We start from the raw sequence: 24217 nt of genomic DNA on the forward strand, positions 1-24217 counted from the left end.
GAAGTTCGATGGTAAATTTGACCATGAACCCTAAAACAGTATGGGCCTTTATTTAATAAATTATCATTTTTAGCCCCCATCGAGGCAAAGGCCAAGGAGCTGTTGTATGAGCGGATATTCTGAGAGAAATTTTTATAATAATGATTGTCTAAATTTGAAAGTAAATCTTTTAAAAAATCTGGATATTGTAGAGAAGGCAATAAAACACGACCTTTGTGGCAGCAATTTTTAAATTTTCCATTAGATGGTTTTTCAGAAATAAAATTTAATGCATTACGATATGGGCATAGAATATTTAATGGCCCACAGTAATGTTCAACTTGTTCTTGATTTTCAGTATCTTCAAGATGATTGGATGTTGAAGCAATAATACAATTTGATTGTTTAATTCCAGTATCTTCAAGATGGTTGGATGTTGAAGGAATAAGACTTTGCTCGTGCCTTTTCTTGCTACGACAAAGTGTCTGTCTCTTTCCTTTCTCCTTATGTTGATTTATTATTAAAATTTAAAAATATAAGAATTACTCAATTTTATAAAAATAAGTTTAGTTTAAAATATTTATTATTGTGGACATAAAATAAAATTACTAAATATATACTTCATAAACATATTTATAAAAAATAATGGAAAATATTAGAATAGCCCCTCACCTAATTGTCATAAATGATACCTTTTATAATAGAATGTCAATCAATTTATATATATATATATGTATTTGTTTATCTAGTGTATATATTTAAAGAAATGTCAGTCATTTTTTTGATATTAGAGAACAATATATATTGTTGATTTTTTTTATAGATCATCACTTTGTAATTTTTATGATTTTTTAATTTTAAATAAACTTTTGAATTTTTACTTACTGTGACTTAATAAAGATATAGATCCAAGTTTCAGTTCCGTGTTTACTTTATTTTATAATTCTGAATTTAGCTCTTTAATTCAGTACTTTTTCTTTCTGAGTTTATTCTTATATTAGAATTTAGTCTCATCATTTTTTTTATATAGTTAAACATTTAACCATTGTGTTGATTTTTGACATTTTGTTGACCGCGACTACCAGGATAGTTTCGATTCCAGGGTTATTCGGTATTTTAAGGTAAAAAATATTGTATTTTATATTTTGTATCTCTATTCAGAACACAACGCAATCACCTTTTTGTGTAAATTTTTAGAAATTTAACACGACCGTTTTAAAGTAATATAAATTTTTCATATAATGAGATGGGCTTTATATTTAATTTTGATAGTGAGCCTAGCTTCTTTAATAAAATTTCGGAGTATCCGAGTATTAATTATCAAGATTTGTATCAAATGGTTGATAAATTTGATGTGAATAATTCATTAGTGACAGTTTTATTGTTGGTCATACTGTATGTTATATATATTGTAATAAAATTTTTGTTTGGAAAATGTACTCTGGTTGCGACCAAAGTATATGATAATTGGAAAATAGACACTTCGGTGTCGGCAGATTGTTGGAAAATCGGTCTTGGAAAGTAGTTTAAATGGAATTTTAAATGAAATCAAGAACGACAGACCTGAAAAGGTGGAAACGATGAAAGATAATAACGATGATCGTTCGGAATTAGTGGAGAAGTCAGTAGTTGACCTCCAGGAATTAAAGGATATAAAAGAATCTATTAAAGATATTTATAGTGAGTTATCTAAATTGATTAACATGAGTAATCAAGGGGACAAGAAACAACTCGGTGATAGAATTATTTCGAATGGAAAGAATTTTCCAAAGATTGTTGCGGACATAACTTGTAATCGGTGCGGATACAAGGGACATTATTCTAAAACCTGTGTTGTTAAGGAACAGAATTTTAGAATGGGTTTTCCACTGCAAAGGTCTAGTGAAGAAAATTCCAACGTAAGGAAAATTTCATGCCTAGATGTAAATAAAGTTGAGTCGTTGCGATTGAATTATGGCAAATCCCGTTTGTGTTTTAAATGTAACAACCCGGGACATGTAGCCATAAACTGTATCAAATGAGTATATGATTGCAAATGTAATCATATAGTAGGTAGGAGATCGGGATGGAAAAATGATAATAAAGTAAATAACCATGCTGAAATGAGATATAATTCTCGTAAAAGCAATGGTTATACCGAAATTTTTTTAGTCATGATGATAAAAATAATAAAGTTTCTAATGATTTTAAATGGGAGAAATATCCTAGGGGTATTGTTAAATATTCCGATGAAAGGAATATTAATACTTCCAGATGGGAAAAATATCCCAGTTATATTGCAAAAAAAAATATGAATATTGTTAAGGAACCACTAAATTCCGAGTTGAATTTATGTTCAAATGAGAATTCTCATGAAACTGATGTTTCAAATGAGATTAATATTGATCAGTCAATTAAAACATATGATATTTTAATGACTGAGAGATTAGTCGAACCTTGTCCTTGTCCAAGAGTTACCGTAAGAGTTGACTCGAGGGATATTGACATGTTGTTCGACACAGGGGCTAGCATTTCTATAATGTCTCGAAGAAATTATTTTAAGTATTGGCCTAAAGGTAAGCTCGAGAAAGAATCTATGTGTGTCAGACAATTTGATGGGTCTGAGATAGTAGTTTTGGGAAAAACTAAATTGGGCGTAATTCTCCATGATATCACATTTTTCCTAGATTTATGGGTAGTAAAGAAAGATGTGGAAACCATCATGGGGTGGGATTGGATTGTTCAGTTAGGCCCTTTCAGTAATTATTAAAATATTTTTGCCCTACATAATGGTTCGGCCATAATTAAACCGAAAGACCAAAATATTGCTTATAACGCTCGAAAAAATATCCATGAAATAGAAGGGAAGGATTTAACCGTAAAACAAAATGATTCAACCCGTAATTCTGATAGGTATGTAAAGTCCACGGAATTAATGGTTGAAAACAACATTAGCATTGATGAAACCCCAATGGTTGCTATTGGTATTCATGAATTACATAAAATGAGTGAAAATATTTCTCGTTTAATGAAGAAGTAGGAAATAATTTTCGAAAACAAATTAGGTTGTCTTAATGATTATCAAGTAGATATAAAATTAAGGGAGGGATTTTCACCTATTTTTCTAGCGTGTCGACGAGTTCCTTTTGAATGGAAAAAGGAAATTGACGAAGAATTGGATCAGTGGGTTAAAGTTGGCATTATTGTTCCAGTGGAATATAGTGTATGGGCAACCCCGTTGGTACCGGTTAAGAAATCAAATGGTAAATTGAGACTCTGTGCTGATTTCAGAGTAACCGTTAATCGATGGGTAGCAGAAGTTAAATATCCTTTACCTCGAATTGAGGAAATTTTGGCCCAGTTGAAGGGAGCGAAATATTTTTCAAAGGTTGATTTTTCGTCAGCCTATTTACAATTACCTTTGAGGGAGAGATTCGTAAATTATTGACGATCACGACTCCCAAAGGGTTGTTCGCTTTTTGTAGATTACCATTTGGGTTGAGTGTGTCAGCGCCTATTTTTCAGCGCACCATGGCGTCCGTTTTCCAAGGACTAGAGGGTGTATTTTATTACATGGATGACGTGCTAATTACAGGGATGACGCCTGAGCAGCATAACCATTGTCTGGAGGAAGTTTTTAAAAGAATTCATGGTAAAGGCTTAAGAGCCAGTAAAGAGAAAAGCATTTTGGGCGTAATGGAGGTCGAATATTTGGGCCATCAAATAAATGGGATTGAGGTGAAGCCATTGCAAAAAAATTTAAAAAATATATTAAATTTGAAACAGCCCAATAATAAGGCTGAAGTGCAGTCCTTTTTGGGTATGGTAAATTACTATCATCGTTTTATAGAGGATTTTGCGAAGGTAGCTGCCCCGTTATATGAGTTATTAAAAAAAGGTGTTCATTTCGATTGGAAAATGGAGCAACAAGAAGCATTTGAAATTTTAAAGGGAAAAATTGGGGAAGAGCCAATTTTAGTCTGTTTCAACAATGATTTAGAAATTATTTTAGCTGTTGATGCCTCCAACAAAGGTGTTGGAGGAGCCTTATTACATATAATTGATGGTGTGGAAAGACCCATCCTTTTTTTTCCCCGAGTTTTTAGGGATGTCGAAATGAGATATTCGGTGATTGAACAGGAGGCCTTGGCCGTGATTTTCGGTTTGACGAAATGCTGTGAATATTTGATTGGTAAAAAATTTGAAATTTTTACTGACCACAAGCCGTTAATCCACCTTTTCCGAAAGGATAATAGGGAGTCTCCCCGGTTACAACGTTGGTTGTTATTAGTGGGCAGTTTTAATGTGGAAGTTAGATATCGTCGGGGCAAAGAAAATCATTTGCCAGATATTTTGTCCAGGTTGGGTTCTGGCCGGAAGTAAATGATAGTATAAGCATTGATAGAGAGAAGGCCTTAGTGCGTTCTCTGTCTTATATTTTAAAAGGGGGTCCTACCAATTGGGAGGATTTGAAAACCAATACGGCGAATGACAAAGTTCTAGGTCAGATAAAATTAAGTCTAACAGGAGATAAACCTTGGAAAAACAAATATGATGCATATAAAAAAATACAGAAAGAATTATCAATTGTTGATGATTGTATTATGAGGGGAAACAGGGCCGTAATTCCTTATAAATTACGGAGTAAAATTATAAAATTATTGCACGCCGGTCATCAAGGTCGAGACAAGATGAAATCTTGGGCTCGAGAATATGTATGGTGGCCTGGTATGGGTAAAGATATTGAACGGATTACCAGGAAATGCGTTCCTTGTAATGCCTGTGCCCCTATGCCCCGTAAAGAGGTAGGGCAGTTTTGGCCTAAATCAAAGAAACCTTGGGAACGTATCCACATCGATTTCTTTGATCTTGATAAAAAAACATATTTTTTAGTGGTAGACTCGTATTCTAAATGGATAGAATATGCAGAAGTACATAGATATACCACAAAAATTGTTGTTAAAAAATTAAGAGAATTATATGCTCGGTTCGGTTTTCCGGACACGATAGTGTCTGACGGGGGTCCCGCCTTTGTCAGTGAAGATTTTAAACAGTTTTGTGTTGAGTCACAGACAAAACACATTCTAGCTCCACCATATCATCCCAGCTCGAATGGACAAGCTGAGAGGATGGTAGCCATTGTTAAAAATTGGATTAAAAAGGCTGGAACCCATAAAGAGGAGGCTTACATGTCTCAATTATATACCTCAATTCTCGCAATCGAGAGGGGGTTACGCCTGTTGAGTTATTTTTAGGTAGGCGAACACGGGGTCCTTTGGATTTCTTAAAACCAAAGAAGAAGAATATTACCTCAATGGAAGTAAAATTAGGGGTACGGTTTGCTGTGGGACAAAAAGTGTGGGCCTGATTGTTTGACAATCGAGCAACCAAATGGGAAAAGGGTCGGGTCATATTGAACCGGGGTTCGAAATTGAGTGAAATTTTGTTAATAACAGGGGTGACCGTGATTCGTCATCACGATCATGTAAGATTGGGATAAATAGGAAGCGTCTTAATTTGTGATTTGGTTCATGTCAGTCAAGGTTCCGAATAAGTGGTCATATTCGTAATAATTCAGTATGCCCAGGTTTGGGGGTCAGTTTGATTACAATTATAGCTCAATTTTGACAGGTTCATTAAAAGTTTTTCTTTTTACCATTTTAATGATATTGGAAAGTTTTTTTTTTCTTGCATGGGTGGCTTTAAGGAATGTTCTTGAATCAGTGTAATTTTTTTGTAAATATGCTTATAAAATGGAAAGTTTTTGTTTTTAAATGTTATTAAAAAAATGTTTCGTGATTGAATAGACAAGTTTTGTTTTTGTCTTTTATTAAATGAATAGAAAGTTTTTTTTAAATGTAATGAAAAGATGTTTTCGTGATTGAATAGACAAGTTTTGTTTTTATCTTTTATTAGATTAATAGAAAATTTTTTTTAAGAGTATTCAAATAGCTGGTGATATTAATATTGGTCAACTTAAACATTTGGTAAGAAGATGGTTGATGTATTAAATATTTGTTTCTCCCGGTTATATGGTTGCAAAATTTTTCAATACTTATTTTTAAAAGTAGTAATGAATATTATTAATTTTGGGGGATTCGCGTGAGTGAGTTAGAATGTTATGTTATTTGTTTCACTTGACGCTTACACCAGGGATATTGTAATAATATTATTGAGAAAATTAAAGCACATGGAATAAATAGTTTTTGTTTTGATATAATGTGCTTTGCGCCGTAAATAGTGTGCATAAAAATAAGTTTTTTTGTGAATAAACATTATATATAGAAGGTTTTTCTATATTTTTAATCATAAAATTTTTTTTTTTTAAATAAATTAAATTAAATTTTTTTAGATTTTAATCATAAAATTTTATATAAAAAGTAATTTTTCTTGGTGTAAAATTTAAATTTTTTTTAAAAAAAGAAAAAAGAAGAAGTTTTTTTTTAATCTCCCGTTGCATCTTATATCCAAATATTCCAGACTATAAGTTACATGGAAACTACCAGCTGCTTAATAGATCTGTGATCGTGTTACATTCAAGTCACCTTAATACCCAAGAACACCGGCATGACGGTACAAGCACCGACGTCGCAGGATAATTCTATGATGTCCGGGGGGCTCCGTAAAAGAAAATGCTTCCATTGTCATAGCGATGACCACATTCGGAGTCAGTGTCCAAACCTAGGTAGAGATGGACGACCGCCTCTAGCCCCAATCAATGACAATGCCGTGGGACGATCGACCAAGCATTATCGAAGGAGAATGGTGGACTCAACGCAAGGGCCAGCTACATGTTCTCCTATGCGACCGGCTCCGTCGGCCAACAGGGGTGCTCTAATTGGCACCTCCAGTGGTAGTTCCAGCAGCATATCAAACCCCCCCATCGACAATATTCTTCAACGAGCTGTCGATAGTATTCACGGGCCTACTCCGACGACGTCCGCCTTTTCTGCGGAAGCCCCACGTATCGATGATATGGAGTTGTGGGAGAACCAATTGCTGTCGTGAGGACTCCCACCAAATCCGTTGCATCCCGGCCCTTGTTAAATATATATATTTTTTTTTTGGCGTGCCACAGCCCATAAAGGGGTGGCATGTCATAAATGATACCTTTTATAATAGAATGTCAATCAATTTATATATATATATATGTATTTGTTTATCTAGTATATATATTTAAAGAAATGTCAGTCATTTTTTTGATATTAGAGAACAATAAATATTGTTGATTTTTTTTATAGATCATCACTTTGTAATTTTTATGATTTTTTAATTTTAAATAATCTTTTGAATTTTTACTTACTGTGACTTAATAAAGATATAGATCCAAGTTTCAGTTCCGTGTTTACTTTATTTTATAATTCTGAATTTAGCTCTTTAATTCAGTACTTTTTCTTTCTGAGTTTATTCTTATATTAGAATTTAGTCTCATCATTTTTTTATATAGTTAAACATTTAACCATTGTGTTGATTTTTGACACTAATAAATATATATTTCGAAATCACATCTTATAAGATAGGAAAAATCTGATTCCTCGTCATTCTTGACGGGCTATCAGCTAACATACAATATAAATTAAAAAATATAAAATTTACTCTATAGGATATTGAAATAATGCCTTGCTGTTTAGATTTTGGTCGTATGAAACGTTCCATTGTTTGGTTTTGTTGAATGGTCTCTTGTGTAGGAATCTAAAAAAAATAATAAAATAGTATTTTAATGGCCCACAGTAATGTTCGCCTTGTTCTAGATTTTTAGTATCTTCAAGATGATTGGATGTTGAAGCAATAATACAATTTGATTGTTTATTTCCAGTATCTTCAAGATGGTTGGATGTTGAAGGAATAAGACTTTGCTCTTGCTTTTCTTGCTACGACAAAGTGCCTGTCTCTTTCTAGCTTTCTCCTTATGTTGATTTATTATTAAAATTTAAAAATATAAGAATTACTCAATTTTATAAAAATGAGTTTAGTTTAAAATATTTATTATTGTGGACATAAAATAAAATTACTAAATATATACTTCATAAACATATTTATAAAAAATAATGGAAAATATTAGAATAGCTCCTCACCTAATAAATATAAGATAGGAAAAATCTGATTCCTCGTCATTCTTGAGGCTATCAGCTAACATACAATATAAATTAAAAAAATATAAAATTTACTCTATAGGATGTTGAAGCAATAATGCCTTGCTCTTTAAATTTTGGTAGTATGAAACGTTCCATTGTTTGGTTTTGTTGAATGGTATCTTGTGTAGGAATCTAAAAAAAATAATAAAATAGTATTTATAAAAATTTTAACTTACATTGCCTATGAGATAACCTTAAAAAACTTATTTAATATTATATGTATTTATTATGTAAGTTTGTTTTTTGTGCAGGAATCTAAAAAAATAGTATTTATAAAAATTTTAAATTACATTGCCTATGAGATAACCTTAAAAAACTTATTTAATATTATATATATTTATTATGTAAGTTTGTTTTTTGTACAGAAATCTAAAAAAATAGTATTTATAAAAATTTTAACTTCCCTAAATCTGCCACTGAACGTGGGCAAAACAGATAAATGAATTTTCAAATATAAAATAAGATGCTCAGATAAAACGTAAGTATATATGAGGTATATTTTACCCGCTGTCTTGCTCTTTTTCTATAGAATACTTAAATATCAATTGTAGCTACTGTATAAGTCGCATATATAACTTAGAAGATTTCTATACAATATGACTATAGAAACATAAACAGTAGTAGCATAAAATTAAATTATAGCAGAATAGCGATGTTTGACATAACTGTTTCTAACATGTCATATTCAATGTGCCTTTACTTTTTTTCACTTAGTACAAAAGTTACTTTATAAATAGTATCATCTTTTATTATCATTACAATTTATATGTTAGGTGATAGATGGGAGGGGGGGGGGGGTTAAGCTTTCATTGATAAAAAAATTCTAAGACAGACAACAATATTCAATATTTTATTGGGTTACAAAACTAATACCAATACAAACCAAAATATAAAACTAATACCACTTAAGCCAATCTCAATAACTGATAAATTCATCTAAAAGTAGAGATATATACATGTTTAAAAGCAATGTCAATATTATTTACAATTATACGTCATTACCTATTGATAATATATTTTATTAACCCAATCAAATAAATAAACCAATGACCAGTTAAAAAAATATAAACGATGTCCAAAATAACATATATTTTAAAAAAGTAAAAATAAAAATTTAATTAATACAAATATTTTATATTTTTAAATTTATTTCGGGTAAGTGTGAAAAATATTTCCTTATATATCTTACCCAATGATATATTTGCAAAATATATTTGTGCAATTATTGGTGCAATAATCATTATAATTCATAAATGTTAAACAACTTATTTTTATGTTTTTAATTTATTATAAATTTATCTACAGTATTTGATTTTTTTGTGCAGGAATCTAAAAAAGTTTTTATAAAAATTTTAACTTACATTGCCTATGAGATAAGCTTAAAAAACTTATTTAATATTATATGTATTTATTATGTAAGTTTTTTTTTGTGCAGGAATCTAAAAAAATAGTATTTATAAAAATTTTAACTTACATTGCCTATGAGATAACCTTAAAAAACTTATTTAATATTATGTATTTATTATGTAAGTTTGTTTTTTGTACAGAAATCTAAAAAAATAGTATTTATAAAAATTTTAACTTACATTGCCTATGAGATAACCTTAAAAAACTTATTTAATATTATATGTATTTATTATGTAAGTTTGTTTTTTGTACAGAAATCTAAAAAAATAGTCTTTATAAAAATTTTAACTTACATTGCCTATGAGATAACCTTAAAAAACTTATTTAATATTATATGTATTTATTATGTATGTTTGTTTTTGTGCAGGAATCTAAAAAAATAGTATTTATAAAAATTTTAACTTACATTGCCTATGAGATAACCTTAAAAAACTTATCTAATATTATATGTATTTATTATGTAAGTTTGTTTTTGTGCAGGAATCTAAAAAAATAGTATTTATAAAAATTTTAACTTCCCTAAATCTGCCACTTAACGTGGGTAAAACAGAATAGATAAATGATTCAAATATAAAATAAGATGCTCAGATAAAACGTAAGTATATATGAGGTATATTATACCCGCTGTCTTGCTCTTTTTCTATAGAATACTTAAATATCAATTGTAGCTACTGTATAAGTCGCATATATAACTTAGAAGATTTCTATACAATATGACTATAGAAACATAAACAGTTTCCTATCCTATCCTATCAAACACTGTGGAGACATCCCACAATTAAGTGGGCACTCCACCACCCCATAGAGGGCGTCTCCAGTGCAGTGAATTTGCATTCACTGTTGGCAGAAAATTTACCCTACTGTCTGGGCCCGTTTAATTTAAAAGGAATGACGGTACCTCTCGTGAATAAGCAGAGATTCACAAAAAAATTTTTGATAGTAATTTACCCTACTATCAGGGCCCGTTTAATTTGAGAGAGCTTACGGTATCTCTCACGGAACAGCTGACATCCGTTAAGAGAGACAATATTAGATAAATTGATGATTAGTAAGTAAAAGTGAGGCAAAAGAAGGAAAAAAGATAAAAAGAACAAGAGAAAGAGACTGTGTAATGTTTTATTTTTTGTTGTCTTTATTTTTTGTTGTCTTTATTTTTTATTATTTTTTTTATTTCTTTATAATTTTATTGTATTATTATAATAATTAACAATTAAACTTAATATAAAATAATGAATATAAAGAATTATTGGTAAAATAAGAAGTAAGTGTTGGTTTTTTGGTTGTTTGAAATTGAGAGTAAAATGAAGGAGTTAATCTAGGATGGCTTGGTTTAGCCAGGATTTTAAGTCTGATTTGTTTTGTGATATATTGATAAGAAATAGATTACTGACGTTATTAAGTTTTAAAATATAGAGAATTTGATCATACCAGGAATTATGGTATAAGTGGTATTGTTTTTTCCTTTTTGAATTGAAGGGATTATGAGAGATAGCATCTGAAATGGTGCTATTGTGATTATGTCTGAGAGTATGACATAGAAGTTCAATTTTTCTATAAGTTAGCAGTCTGTAAAGAGGGAGAATGTTACATGTATTTAGTAGATTGAAGTTTGAAATAATAAGTGGATATTTTATATTTAGAATATTTCTTAGGGATTTGTTGATGAAAATTTGAGTTTTGTGTAGATTTGATCTGGAATTATCCCAAGATTCAATTCCATAAGTTAATGAAGGGATAATATAGGATTTAAAGATATGAACTTTAAATTTGTTGGAGATAAGATTGGAGTGCCAAAATTTGTTAAGAGAAAAAAAAATTTTTGAGGCTTTAGAAATAGCAGATGAGATGTCTGGTTTAACTGAACCTTTGGAATTAATTGTAATACCGAAATAATTAAATGAGTTGTTGAAAAGGAATGTTTGATTGTTGAAGGATAGTTGTTGAAATTTAGGTGAAGTAGATAAGAAAGAAGTTTTTTTAAAATTAATTTTTAGATTGATAAGTTGGAGATTGGATGATAATGTTGTTAGAATGTGGTTAATATAATTGTAATCTTCTGTAATAATACAGATATCGTCTGTATAGCAAAGCCAGTTGACTTTTGAGAAGTTGCAAGAATGAATTAGATCACTGATTATTAAATTAAAAAGAAGAGAGGGCAAGGGGCAGCCTTGTAATTCCGCATTTAATTTTGAAAAAAGGAGAGACTATGTTATTATGTTTGATGTTAACAAGACTATTTTCATATATGAACATTATAATTTTGATAAAGTGTGGATTAATTTTATATTTAAATAGGATGTGCCATAAAAAATCGTGTTTAATTGAGTCGAAAGCTTTAGAGATATCTATGGAGATTATGAAGGTGTCTATTTTTAGAAGATGAGCTTTTTCAAGTCTTATCTTTAAGGCCGTGATTAATTCTACTGTGTTACGACCTTTTCTAAAGGAAGCTATAGAAGTATGAGTGTTAATTTCGATAGTTTTTTTGATGTGATTGAGAATGAAAGTTGTGAGGATTTTGTAGTAGGGGGAGGTTAAGGTAATACCTCTATAATCGTGGATAGAGGAAGGGGTGGAGATTTTTGGGAGATTTATGATAGTGGAATTACACCAGTTGGGTGGAAAAGTGACTGAGTTCCATATATTATTTAAGGTGGGAAAGAGAAGATTGGTAATGGTTTCTGGGAAGATTTTTAAAAGTTCATTATGAGTATTGTCTGAAGATGCTTTATGATTTTTTAAGTTTTTTATTATTGTGATAAATTCGGTCTTGTTTAGAGGGAAAGGAGGGTGTGAAAGAATTTGAGTTGAGGAAAAAGTTTTGGAAGAGGGGAATTAGGAGTTGAATAGAGAACGGTAATGGTCTGTGAAGATATTAAGTTGGTCTTCTGGGTTTTTGATTGAAAAATTCCCAATTTTTAAGTTATGAATTTTTTTTCATTAGAAGAAGTGATAAATTTGAGAATTTTAAAAACATCATAAAGGTTGTTAGAACGTTTAAATCTGAAATAAGGTTGAGTTTAGATGAAATGTAATTACGTTTGTCTTTTTTTATAGATTTTTTGATTTGGTTTAATTTGAGTTTAATGGAAGCATTCTTTTTTAATTTTCTTCTATTTTTGGCAGGTAGGGATAGGATTAGTTGGGTGGTGTGGGGACTAATCCAATCTGGATAAATTGTTTTAATATTTAAATAGGAATTGGCTTATTTAATGATAGTATTCTGAATAGATTGCCATGAATTGTCAGTGGAAATTGATTTTAAATCATTGTGGAATTTGGTGGCTAATGAAGGAATAACTAAGTTATTTACGTTATAAGATTTTTTATTTGAGGGGGAAGGTTGATTGATCTTAGATTTGTTAAGGTTTTTCAATAGGTGAGGTTTGATGAATAAGGGAGGAAATGAAGGAAGGATATTCTGAAGATTTAGCTGGTGCATAGATATTAATGAGGTGAATTTTTTTACCTTTAGAATTTAATGTAATACTAGCAATTCTATCATTGAATGGAATGAAGTTTGAAATAAATTTCAGAAATGAGTCTTTAATGATGAATGCAACACCATTGTGGATAGTGGAGAGGTTAGAGTTGAATATTGTAAAACCTCTTAATTTTTTTTTATATTATTGGTAATAAGAGATTCTTGTGTTAAAATAATGTTAATATCATATTGATCAAGGAGTTTCCTAAGTATAGTTATTTTTGAAAGTAGGCCAGGAATGTTGTAGGAGTAGATTGTTAGATTTTTGGAAATTGACATAATATAAATTTTAAAGTAAATTGTAAAATAAATTTGAGCTTTGAGATAGAAAAAAAATGGGGAAAAAATAAGCAGACGATACTTGGAAAATTGAAAAAGCAAAAAGCAGACAAGAGAAATGATGAATAATAAAATATCCATGAAATTGAGTTTTAAGAGAGGATTAAAGTTAAATTTTGTTTAAGAAAGAAGTTGTAATTATATTAAATATTGATTTATATTATTTTATTTAAATTAAGTTAATAAGATTAATGTATAAAAAAAAAATTGTTAAAAATTGAAATAAAAGATAAATAAATAATTTATAATGGTACTTGATAAACTTTATAGTAGCATAGGTAAAGAATTGGGGAAGGTAAGAAAGAATTGAGTTATAATAAATTGGTTGAGATAAATTAGTAAGTAAAGAAGAGAAATTATTTCTTTGAATCTAGAAAAAATAAAATATTTAATGAATAAAAGTAATAACTTGACAGAGATATATTATGGGTTATGTATAATCTTCAGCAATTAAAAAAGAGTCTCATTATTCACCCAAACATCTTCCATGCATTTGAAAGAAACTACTGGGAGTTCAAATGAAGATATGGTATTCCATTATTTCTCGGAGGTGGCGATTTAACCTTTCAATATTTCCATCTGAAGTTTTTTAAAATTTCAAGCATAGAAACATAAACAGTAGTAGTATAAAATTAAATTATAGCAGAATAGCGATGTTTGACATAACTGTTTCTAACATGTCATATTCAATGTGCCTTTACTTTTTATCACTTAGTACAAAAGTTACTTTATAAATAGTATCATCTTTTATTATTATTATAATTTATATGTTAGGTGATAGATGGGGAGGGGGGTAGGTTAAGCTTTCATTGATAAAAAATTCTAAGACAGACAACAATATTCAATATTTTATTGGGTTACAAAACTAATACCAATACAAACCAAAATATAAAACTAATACCACTTAAGCCAATCTCAATAACTGATAAATTCATCTAAAAGTAGAGATATATACATGTTTAAAAGCAATGTCAATATTATTTACAATTATACGTCATTACCTATTGATAATATATTTTATTAACCCATTCAAATAAATAAACCAATGACCATTTAAAAAATATATAAACGATGTCCAAAATAACATATATTTTAAAAAAGTAAAAATAAAAATTTAATTAATACAAATATTTTATATTTTTAAATTTATTTCGGGTAAGTGTGAAGAATATTTCCTTATATATCTTACCAAATGATATATTTGCAAAATATATTTGTGCAATTATTGGTGCAATAATCATTATAATTCATAAATGTTAAATAACTTATTTTTATGTTTTTAATTTATTATAAATTTATCTACAGTATTTGATTTATTTTGTGCAGGAATCTAAAAAAGTATTTATAAAAATTTTAACTTACATTGCCTATGAGATAACCTTAAAAAACTTATTTAATATTATATCTATTTATTATGTAAGTTTGTTTTTTGTGCAGGAATCTAAAAAAATAGTATTTATAAAAATTTTAACTTACAATGCCCATGAGATAACCTTAAAAAACTTATTTAATATTATATGTATTTATTATGTAAGTTTGTTTTTTGTGCAGGAATCTAAAAAAATAGTATTTATAAAAATTTTAACTTACATTGCCTATGAGATAACCTTAAAAAACTTATTTAATATTATATGTATTTATTATGGTGTTTTTTGTGCAGGAATCTAAAAAAATAGTATTTATAAAAATTTTAACTTACATTGCCTATGAGATAACCTTAAAAAACTTATTTAATATTATATGTATTTATTATGTAAGTTTGTTTTTTGTGCAGGAATCTAAAAAAATAGTATTTATAATAATTTTAACTTACATTGCCTATGAGATAACCTTAAAAAACCTATTTAATATTATATGTATTTATTATGTAAGTTTGATTTTTGTGCAGAAATCTAAAAAAATAGTATTTATAAAAATTTTAACTTACATTGCCTATAGATAACCTTAAAAAACTTATTTAATATTATATCTATTTATTATGTAAGTTTGTTTTTGTGCAGGAATCTAAAAAAATAGTATTTATAAAAATTTTAAATTACATTGCTTATGAGATAACCTTATAAATAAGTTTTTTAAGGTTATCTCATAGGCAATGTATAAAGTATAAAATGAAATTTACTGATGATGATAGTATCTTGTCTATGGTGGTTTTTCTCGATGTGGTGTCGTTTTTTTGATGCAATTTCCTTGCTCGTAACTTGCCGTAAATAACTGGAAATAAGATGTGTAAATTGAAAGTATAAAATAAAATTTAATGATGATGATGATGTTTCTCGATGTGGTGTCGATTTTTTGATGTAATTTCCTTGCTCGTAACTTGCCGTAAATAACTGGAAATAAGACGTGTAAATTGAAAGTATAAAATAAAATTTACTGATGATGATGATAGTATCTTGTCTATGATGGTTTTGCTCGATGTGGTGTCTGTTAAAAAAATATCTAATTATGTTTATATTGTAATTATATTTATATTATTATATGTTTTGTAATTCAGTATTGTTTTTTTTTTGAAAAGGGCGGTTCGATTTGGTTTATGAATGCGTGTTTGATATGGTTAAGCTATGATGATTTTTATTGAATAGATATATTATAGATTTGAATTCCTTAGCTCTTGTAGGATTATCTGCAAACATTTTTTTCATACTAATGTTCCTTCCTGCCTATTGCCTCAAAATACTTCTGGCTTTCCGTGATTTATAGGAGATTAAATCTATTTTGCTAATATGATCTAAATTGGCTTAAAATTGCTATGATAGATAGATAAATTATAGATATATATAGAAAGAACAATATATTTGACATCAATTAAGACAAAACCTTTACATTTCCACTTTGAAATATAATGCTATTTAAAATAAAATATAATAATATAGATGGCGCTAAATATCATGGAGATTACAACTACAATTTAGCATAACTTAAATATCCGAATTTGTTAATATTAATTAAATATTATTAAGAATCACTCCCTTTTTAAGTAGGACAAACGTCCTATAACTAATAAAGAAGTTCAATATTACATAATATATTAACAAAATTATAATTGACTATTATCAGGTACAAATAATTGACTTGATAAGGCACGAATTTTTTAAAGAATTCTATTGGCTAATCGTGTGACAGTATATTTTAAGCCTTATTGGCTAATCGTGTGACAGAATATATTTTAAGCCTTTTATTAATATAGATTCTTTGTAAATAAAATATTGCACAATATAAATCAATTACAAATTCAATCATTTAAAGGAATGCATCGAATTCCCTCTTCAATAAATCTTATGGTGTGAGAATTAAAATTTGAAAAATTATATGTAAAATAATTGGCTAAAATACTCGTAACAATTGAAATAACTTCATTTCGATTATTAGGTTTAGGAGAATTTGATCTATATTGATTTTTAATTACTCCGAAAAAATTTCTATCGGATTTAATTACGGTGAATAGGGTGGCAAAAATATGATATTTGGATAATTCTCACTAATTATCCTCGCTCGATGTATAGGAGCATTATCCATTATAAGTAATGAATTTGATGGTAAAAGTGCGAATAATTCATCCAGGTATGCCTTGAATTTTATCGCAGTAAAAGCCCCATCTATTATTGTGAATTTTTTCAATCCACTTATTCCTATTGTGCATATGACTGATATATTATTCCCCTTGGAGGGAGGTAATTTAACAGATGGCCGTTTCCCCAAAGGTGCCCACCCATAATGAGAAATAATATGGGTATTAAACCCTGTCTCGTCCAGGAAGTATGCATTTTCAAAAGAAATATTTATCATCTTGTCGCAATATTCCTTTCGAATTTGAATTACATCTGGAGAGTTTCTCCTATCGGGTTCTTTCCCAACCCTTTTCCGACTCCAGCCCATTAATTTAATGCATTTGGATATAGCTGACTAGCTCAACCTTAGATGTGGCGGTAAATGTTCTATAATATTTTTGATTGTATAGCCGTTATTATTACCAAACAATTCAGCTATATGCGATTGAAGTTCTGTAGTGTCTTTCTTCTTCCGCCCTCGTTGTTTTATTATATAATCAGATAAAGGGTCGTCGTAATATTCAGGAAAAGTTTCCCGTTTGAAACGATAAACCGAACCAATGGATAAATTTAGATCATGGGCAATTGTCTTTGCATTGGGCTGATCATCAATTGGTTTGCTCAGCCATATTTTAGCCAATTCCTTTTTCATCGCTCCAATTACCATTTTTTTTCTTCAAACGAATAGGATCAAAATTTGGTTGCTCTTGAATATTCGAATAACATCGATTTGTAATGTCAGTTAGACATCTAAGGGAATTTGATGGGATAGGTGAATAACTTTGGTATTTATTTGTTATTTCAGATAACCCCCCGAGAGAATTAAAAGTTTCATTAGGTGTATCTAGAATTTTATATATAAGGTTAGTAAATAATAGAATATTATATTAACAAACCTGAAACTGGAGATAGATTCAAAATACTAGCGATAGTAAAATTTGACATTTAAAAAAATGGAAATATAGTTTTTATAGAAAAAAAATTATAAATTATAAAATATAGAAGTTTAAAATTAAAATTGTCGCAAATTTAAGAAAGAATTATTATAGGTTTTAATTTAAGTTAATTACCGGAAGTTTTTAAAAATATAATGTGTTTCTCAAAATTTTCTTTCAAGTTTTTAAAAGTTTTTTTAAAAAGGATGTTTTTCTCAACAAGTTTATACAATAATTACGGAAAGTTAAATTGAAGTGTCGGGGCTTCCGTTATGGGTAGAATGGTTAATGCCACATCTCGATGATTTTTGGTATGCGTCATTTTAGGAAATTTTAAATTTATTTAATTTTAAAACCAAAAAAAAATAAGAATTATCTGAAAACCCTAAATTCGAATTTTCTTTCACTTATGTTTATTAAGAAATTATCAAATTTCTTATCCTGATTTCCATTCTTTAGATAACTAAAAGTAACATTAATATATTGTAATAATACTTTAAATTTAAAAAAATTTATAATGCATTTAAAAAAAAAATTATTCTAAAAATCTTAGAAAATTTTTATTCTCATTTTCCCACTTAAACTTGGGTCCAAAACATAAAAAAATTATATTCGATATATAACTTTGACGTAAATCTTCATTATAGTTTAAAAACTCTTATTATTAAAAAAATTTTAAAAAAATTTTATCAAAATGTTTTTACAAATTATGGAAAGTTATTTAACTATATAAGAATGTTTTTTCACATTATGAAAATGTGTTACAACAAATCATATTAATAATAGTTATCCTTATCCTATTGTGTGTTATTTTTAATAAATTTTTTTATCAAATTAAAAAAAAATAACCTTATGCGAAGCAATGTTATAAATTGATATAAAATAAAATAAACAAATGTTTTAATTTTTAATATAAAAAATTATGAAAAATTTTGATTTAATTAAATATTTATCATTCATTTTTTTATATAATGCAATAGATAATGATGAAATTTCAACTAATGAAGTAAATTTGAATAGTAGACCAGGTTTATTTCCTCCAATAATATCTTATAGAATATATCGTATTTAAATTATGTAATATATTTTTTTTTATTACTACAAATTTATGCATCAATAGAATTACTAAATGGCTCTTTAGTGAGCGTATATTTGATAGCTCGACATGGAGCTAGAGCTCCAAATGAACATTTCCTATACCCAAAATACGTTTTAAAATTAGAGAGATGGCCAAATGGTGTATCACAATTAACTGATAAGGGTTGCAATCAAATGTTTCAAATGGGTCAACAGTTCCGAATTCGTTATGGTCAAAATTTAAGTTTAAAATGGAGTATTTACAAAGGAATAAAATTTTCAAAATTATCATGTAAATCGAAGGATGTTGCTTTAAAATTTGATCCCGTGACAAATGTACACATGGTTTCGAGTAATAAAAGCCGAACAATAAGCAGTGCTCACGCATTCTTTAAAGGATTTTTTTCTATACAAGAATCTTGCGACTTCCTTAAACCATTCCATAATTTATCGAAAAATGATATTAGAGAAGTTTTGGATACTGGGACTCGTCAAATTTCAAGTTGGATCCGTGATCATTTGAACATCGTTCCAATCAAATCCTATAACACGCGTAATAAGTCATTTCCTATAGATTTTCCATTTACAGTATTTAATTATTTTACATGTTTAAATTTTTCAAGAGAAATCGATTCAAATAATCTACTCAATGAAAATTCGACACTTTTAAGTTATTCTTTAAGGAATCGAAAATTAATGGAAATTTTATCAAAGAATTCCGGGTTTGAATTAGACGAGTTGGTAGTTAATGCGGCACGAATAGAAGATTCCCTCGCTTGTGATTTTGCCGAAAATCCCGAATTTCTTCCTGATTGGATAAAACATTCAACACATCCGCTTATTTTTGAAAAAATAACCCATTTCGCAGATTTAGCTTGTGTTAACACGGTTAAATTTGATCGAGAACTTCAAAAACACGTTATTGGAGTATTGGTAAATTATTTGTTAAGAGACATGAAACGCAAGATCGAAATCATGGCATACTTTCATAAATTTAACGATTCTATAATTAACAAACCAATTAAATACATAAAAATATGTACTATTTATCCAAAAAACATTTCTAAATGCGAATTTCGGGCTGCATTAACTAACCCTAAACTCGACACCAAGATAATTAATGTATTTATGGCGCATGATTTTACTTTATATGCCTTGTTGACATATCTTAATTATTCATACTCTCTAAAACCGGCTTTTGGTAGTGCTTTTGTTTTCGAATTATGGTTCAATGACAGACTTAATAATTCTAATAATCATATCGATATAAGCCATTTCACGCTGAAATTATTTTATAGGCAATCAGATGAGGAAGAGTTGAAACATATTGAAAATGTGAAATTAGTCAAATTTATTGAATCATTCCAACTTTTAGATCTCTCCAATTTAGTTAGATATCTTAAATTTAGTTGTTAACTTTTTTTTCTCCATTTATTTTAACTTAATTATTTATATTATTTTGAATAAAAAAACTGATGATTTTATTTAAATGACGTCATTTATAAATTGGAAAATATACCATATGTAAGTTAGCGTCCCTCATGTGTCATTTCAATTTTAAATCATTTTTTGAGCTCATTTTAATAAAATATGATTTTGTTAGGAATGTGATTCCGCATAATATAGAAAACCTTTCTGATTTTTATAAAATTTGTCGTGAACTTAATATAATTCATATTAATTTTTCAATAGATTTTTTTATATAAATTATGAATGATTCAAAAATAGCTAAATTGCCTGAAATTCAAAGGATAGGTATTTTAAACAGGCTGGAATACATTTTCGATAAAATCAGATTGTTAAAGAATAAATTCAAAAAATGATTTTAATGCTGAAGAAATAACATATTGAGGCTAACATATTTCATGGACACATTTAGAATGTAGTAAAATGGTCAAATTATATATATCTCCTTTTATTACTTGTCTAAGTAAGAACAAGAATTTTTTTTTTAATTGATACTTGCAATGATAAATTTTTTAAAAATATTGTAAAATTAATTGTCCACATTATAATACATAGTTGGTCTTAAGCAAGGTTAGGCAAATGAATATAATAAATGTAATATATTACAATAACTCTACATATATATTTTTTTAAATAGTTTCTGATAACAAGTGTTATATTTAGGTCCCCAGAAGATCGAATCGAATAATAAGATATTCGATTCGTAAATTTAAGATCATATAATTGCATTATTTGTAATACGAATAACGATTAATTCGATTTTTTAAAAATAAAAACGAATTTTCAGAGATTTTGTTTGATAACAAACAACAAAAAACATTTTATTGTTTAATTCATAATCGTACATAAGATAGAATTATGATAGAAATAACTATTTTTTAAATAAATTTTAAAAGGCTATTCTTTCGAGCATAAAGTTTTCCTAATTGTTTTTTCTTTCCAATTTTTCATAATCATATTTGCGCCTATAAAAATAAATACGAAACTATTATTTCATGTATTATCTTACAATTTATATTTGTTTTAATAGTTTTAGAAAATTTTAAACAAAGCCATATCATAATAAAAATTTAAAAAATAGCTACCGCAGGTAGAAGTTTGCAAAGTTATTTTTTCTCAACCCGAGCCCGAATTCAAATTTTTTAACCCGATCCGAACCCGACTAAATTTTTTTAAATTTGAGTGTGAATATGATAATATCCAAAAAACAATTAAAAATTATGTGTATCACCTTAAATAAAAGTTTATTTGACTGCCATAATATAATCAATATTTATACTAAGTTGCACTTTATTTAAATTGGAAATATATACCTTTTATTCAGTGTAAATATTAAAAAAGTAGAAACACAATCGAATTTAAAAATTATTACGATTATACAAAAATAATGTGCATGATAAAATGAACATATTATAAAGATATATCAATAACATCAGTGGCGTAAACAAGGGGGGGGGGGGGTTTAACCGAAACATTAAAAAAAAAATTTTGTATAGGTCTATATGTCGATATCGTAAAGTTTTACTTTACGGTAAATGGAACTTAACATTCCACCCTCCAAATAAATCCCGCCGAAGTTTTCCTTGGACATGTTGGGTGGAAACACCATTGACGTTCATGATAAAATTTTCTAAATGCTTAGGTATTTGTTTGATTCTGATAGGTCGCCCGTTCCCCAGAGCTAGTTCTTCAATTTTGCATCTTTTTCTTCTGTAGATAGAAGCGATAGGTCTACTGATAGCCTGGGTGTATTTTGATCATTAATCCTTGTTATCGAGGATCTTTTTTTATCTGATCCAGGTGTCTGCTTACTTTAGTGTCGCCTGCGTTTATTCTATAAGTCAAATTGCCTTCTCTGTCTGTGATTATGCCTCTGCCCCATTTGTTATCTTTGAACGTTTTAAACCATACTATCACCGAATCGTTCTAGCAGACGATATTACTTTCTCCATTGAATTGACGCTTATTTTTTTGGTTTAAGTAAATCCCAAGTGGTTCTTGTCGTATATGGGAACAACAATTTGCTAGGTGGAATTTCCGTTACAGCGGCGTGTTCCGATAATAGAACAAAAACCTCAGGGGATCTCGTCGATTTTGTTATAAACCAAGTTTCTTTTCATGTGCGTCTTAAACGTCCTTATCATCTCTCGCCAGCCCATTAGATTGCTGGTGCTTGCTGACGTCAGTGTGCGCTTATCCATAATCTTTGCAAAACTTTTCGAATAATTTACTGATGAAGTTTGTGCCATTATCCGCCACAATTTGTTCAGGTAACCCATACAAGCTCATAGTTCGCATCAATTCGATGACAATCTGTCCAGCCGTGATATAATTCATCGATTTAATTATGGGGAACTTGCTGTAAGCATCCACTATCACCAGCCAATATTTTTTTGAAGAAATGGCACTGCGTAATCGATATGCATTCTTTCAAAGGGTTTATTAGCAGCTATCCATGCCTGTTGATTTTTTTTGGATTTTCTGCCCATTCATGAATCACAATTCTTTAAGTCATTGTCTATGTCTGTGTCGATGACGGACCACCAGATATAATCTCTGGCCAATAGTTTTGTCCTGTGTGCCTCAAGTGTCCTCTATGAAATTCCTGCAGCATTCTCATGTTGGATAGTATGATAACTTTTAATTCGTTGTAAAGGCAATCATCATTAACTATACTCAATCTGTTTTCCATGAACTTTCAAGTTTCATTTTGTATGACTTTGCCTTTTCTTATATCACTAATGACGTCCGTGATCTCTTTGTCGTTTTGAATCTCTAGGACTACTTTCTCGAACTTTATCGGTATGTCCCATAGCTCCTAACATGGCTCGTCATCTTCCTTCACGTACAACTTTTCATTGTCCGCAGCTAAAGGAAATAAACAGTCGGATACCACTTTGAGCTTGACCGATCTATGAACTTTTCTAATCGTGAGACCCCTCACGCAATGTTTCATTTTTGAAGTCTCATCCATGGCAGTGTTATCTTTTAAACCTTTAGTCAAGATGTATATCAGCGGTTTGTGGTTTATAATAGAAAACCTCACCCCAATGAGATATTCTTGGAATCTCTTCACGGAGAATATTATTTGCCAATGCTTCTCGCTCTATATTAGTGTAGTTGACCTGAGCTTTCAACAAAGACCTCGAGGCAAAAACTATAGGTCTTTCCTTACAGTATTTTGCTATGTGAAATAGCACTGCTTCCAGTCCTTGTTTGGATGCGTCGATGCCAATAGGTAAGTTGGGGTTGAAGAAGCTTAACGTTGGTGGTTGACTAAGATTTCAATTCGTTGAAGCTTTTTTGTGACTTTGATCCCAAGACCATTTTTCTTTGTTCACTATTTTGTACAATGGATCAGCCAGGTTGGCGAAGTTGTTCAGAAATTTTCGGTAGTAGCTGGCGATTCTCAAGAACGTGGCAAGCTCCTCTTTAGATTTTGGTTCCGGCATGCTGGCGATGGCTTCAATTTTGTCATTATTCGGGTGTATGCCTCCAGATGGCCTAAGAATGTGATCCTGTCCTTCATGAATTCACTTTTACAAATGTTAAGTGTTAATCTGTTATTTCGAATTCTTTCAAATGCTTTTTTGATGTTTTCAATATGTTTTTCGTCGCTACTACCAGTTTTTGGCAAATCGTCAATAAAAAAAATGACATCTTTAAGGTCGTTGCCCGAACGGTAGCTTGGTGAAGCGAAAGTAGCCCTTGTGGGTAGAAATCTTGAGTAGATCTCTGGAGTTTTCTTGTATAGGAATCTTAAAAGGCTTGCTTAAAATCTATTTTGGTAAATTTCCTGCCTTTAGCCAACTTCAATCAGATGTTTATGCACTGTATCGGGTATTTGAAATCCTCTATAGCAGG

General features: G+C 29.2%; 1 protein-coding gene and 1 long non-coding RNA gene across 2 annotated transcripts; one reads left to right on the forward strand and one right to left on the reverse strand.

The window, feature by feature from the left end:
• Positions 1–7675: 7675 nt before the first annotated feature.
• LOC135923010 (uncharacterized) lies at positions 7676–15550 on the reverse strand. The gene is made up of 3 exons (XR_010571102.1): positions 15446–15550; positions 8127–8225; positions 7676–7864 (listed from the first exon to the last, which is right to left on the reverse strand). It is a non-coding gene; the product is annotated as an uncharacterized LOC135923010 (long non-coding RNA).
• A 3179-nt stretch (positions 15551–18729) lies between these two features.
• LOC135931880 (uncharacterized) lies at positions 18730–20376 on the forward strand. The gene is made up of 2 exons (XM_065469187.1): positions 18730–18837; positions 18930–20376. Exons 1-2 carry the CDS (start codon positions 18732–18734, stop codon positions 20300–20302), a joined length of 1479 nt encoding a protein of 492 aa, XP_065325259.1. The 5' UTR covers positions 18730–18731; the 3' UTR covers positions 20303–20376.
• The last annotated feature ends 3841 nt before the right edge of the window (positions 20377–24217 follow it).

The sequence above is a fragment of the Gordionus sp. m RMFG-2023 genome, chromosome 1 (genome assembly GCF_954871325.1).
Source record: "Gordionus sp. m RMFG-2023 chromosome 1, tfGorSpeb1-WG-v2, whole genome shotgun sequence".
In the NCBI taxonomy this organism is placed as follows: domain Eukaryota; kingdom Metazoa; phylum Nematomorpha; class Gordioida; order Chordodea; family Parachordodidae; genus Gordionus; species Gordionus sp. m RMFG-2023.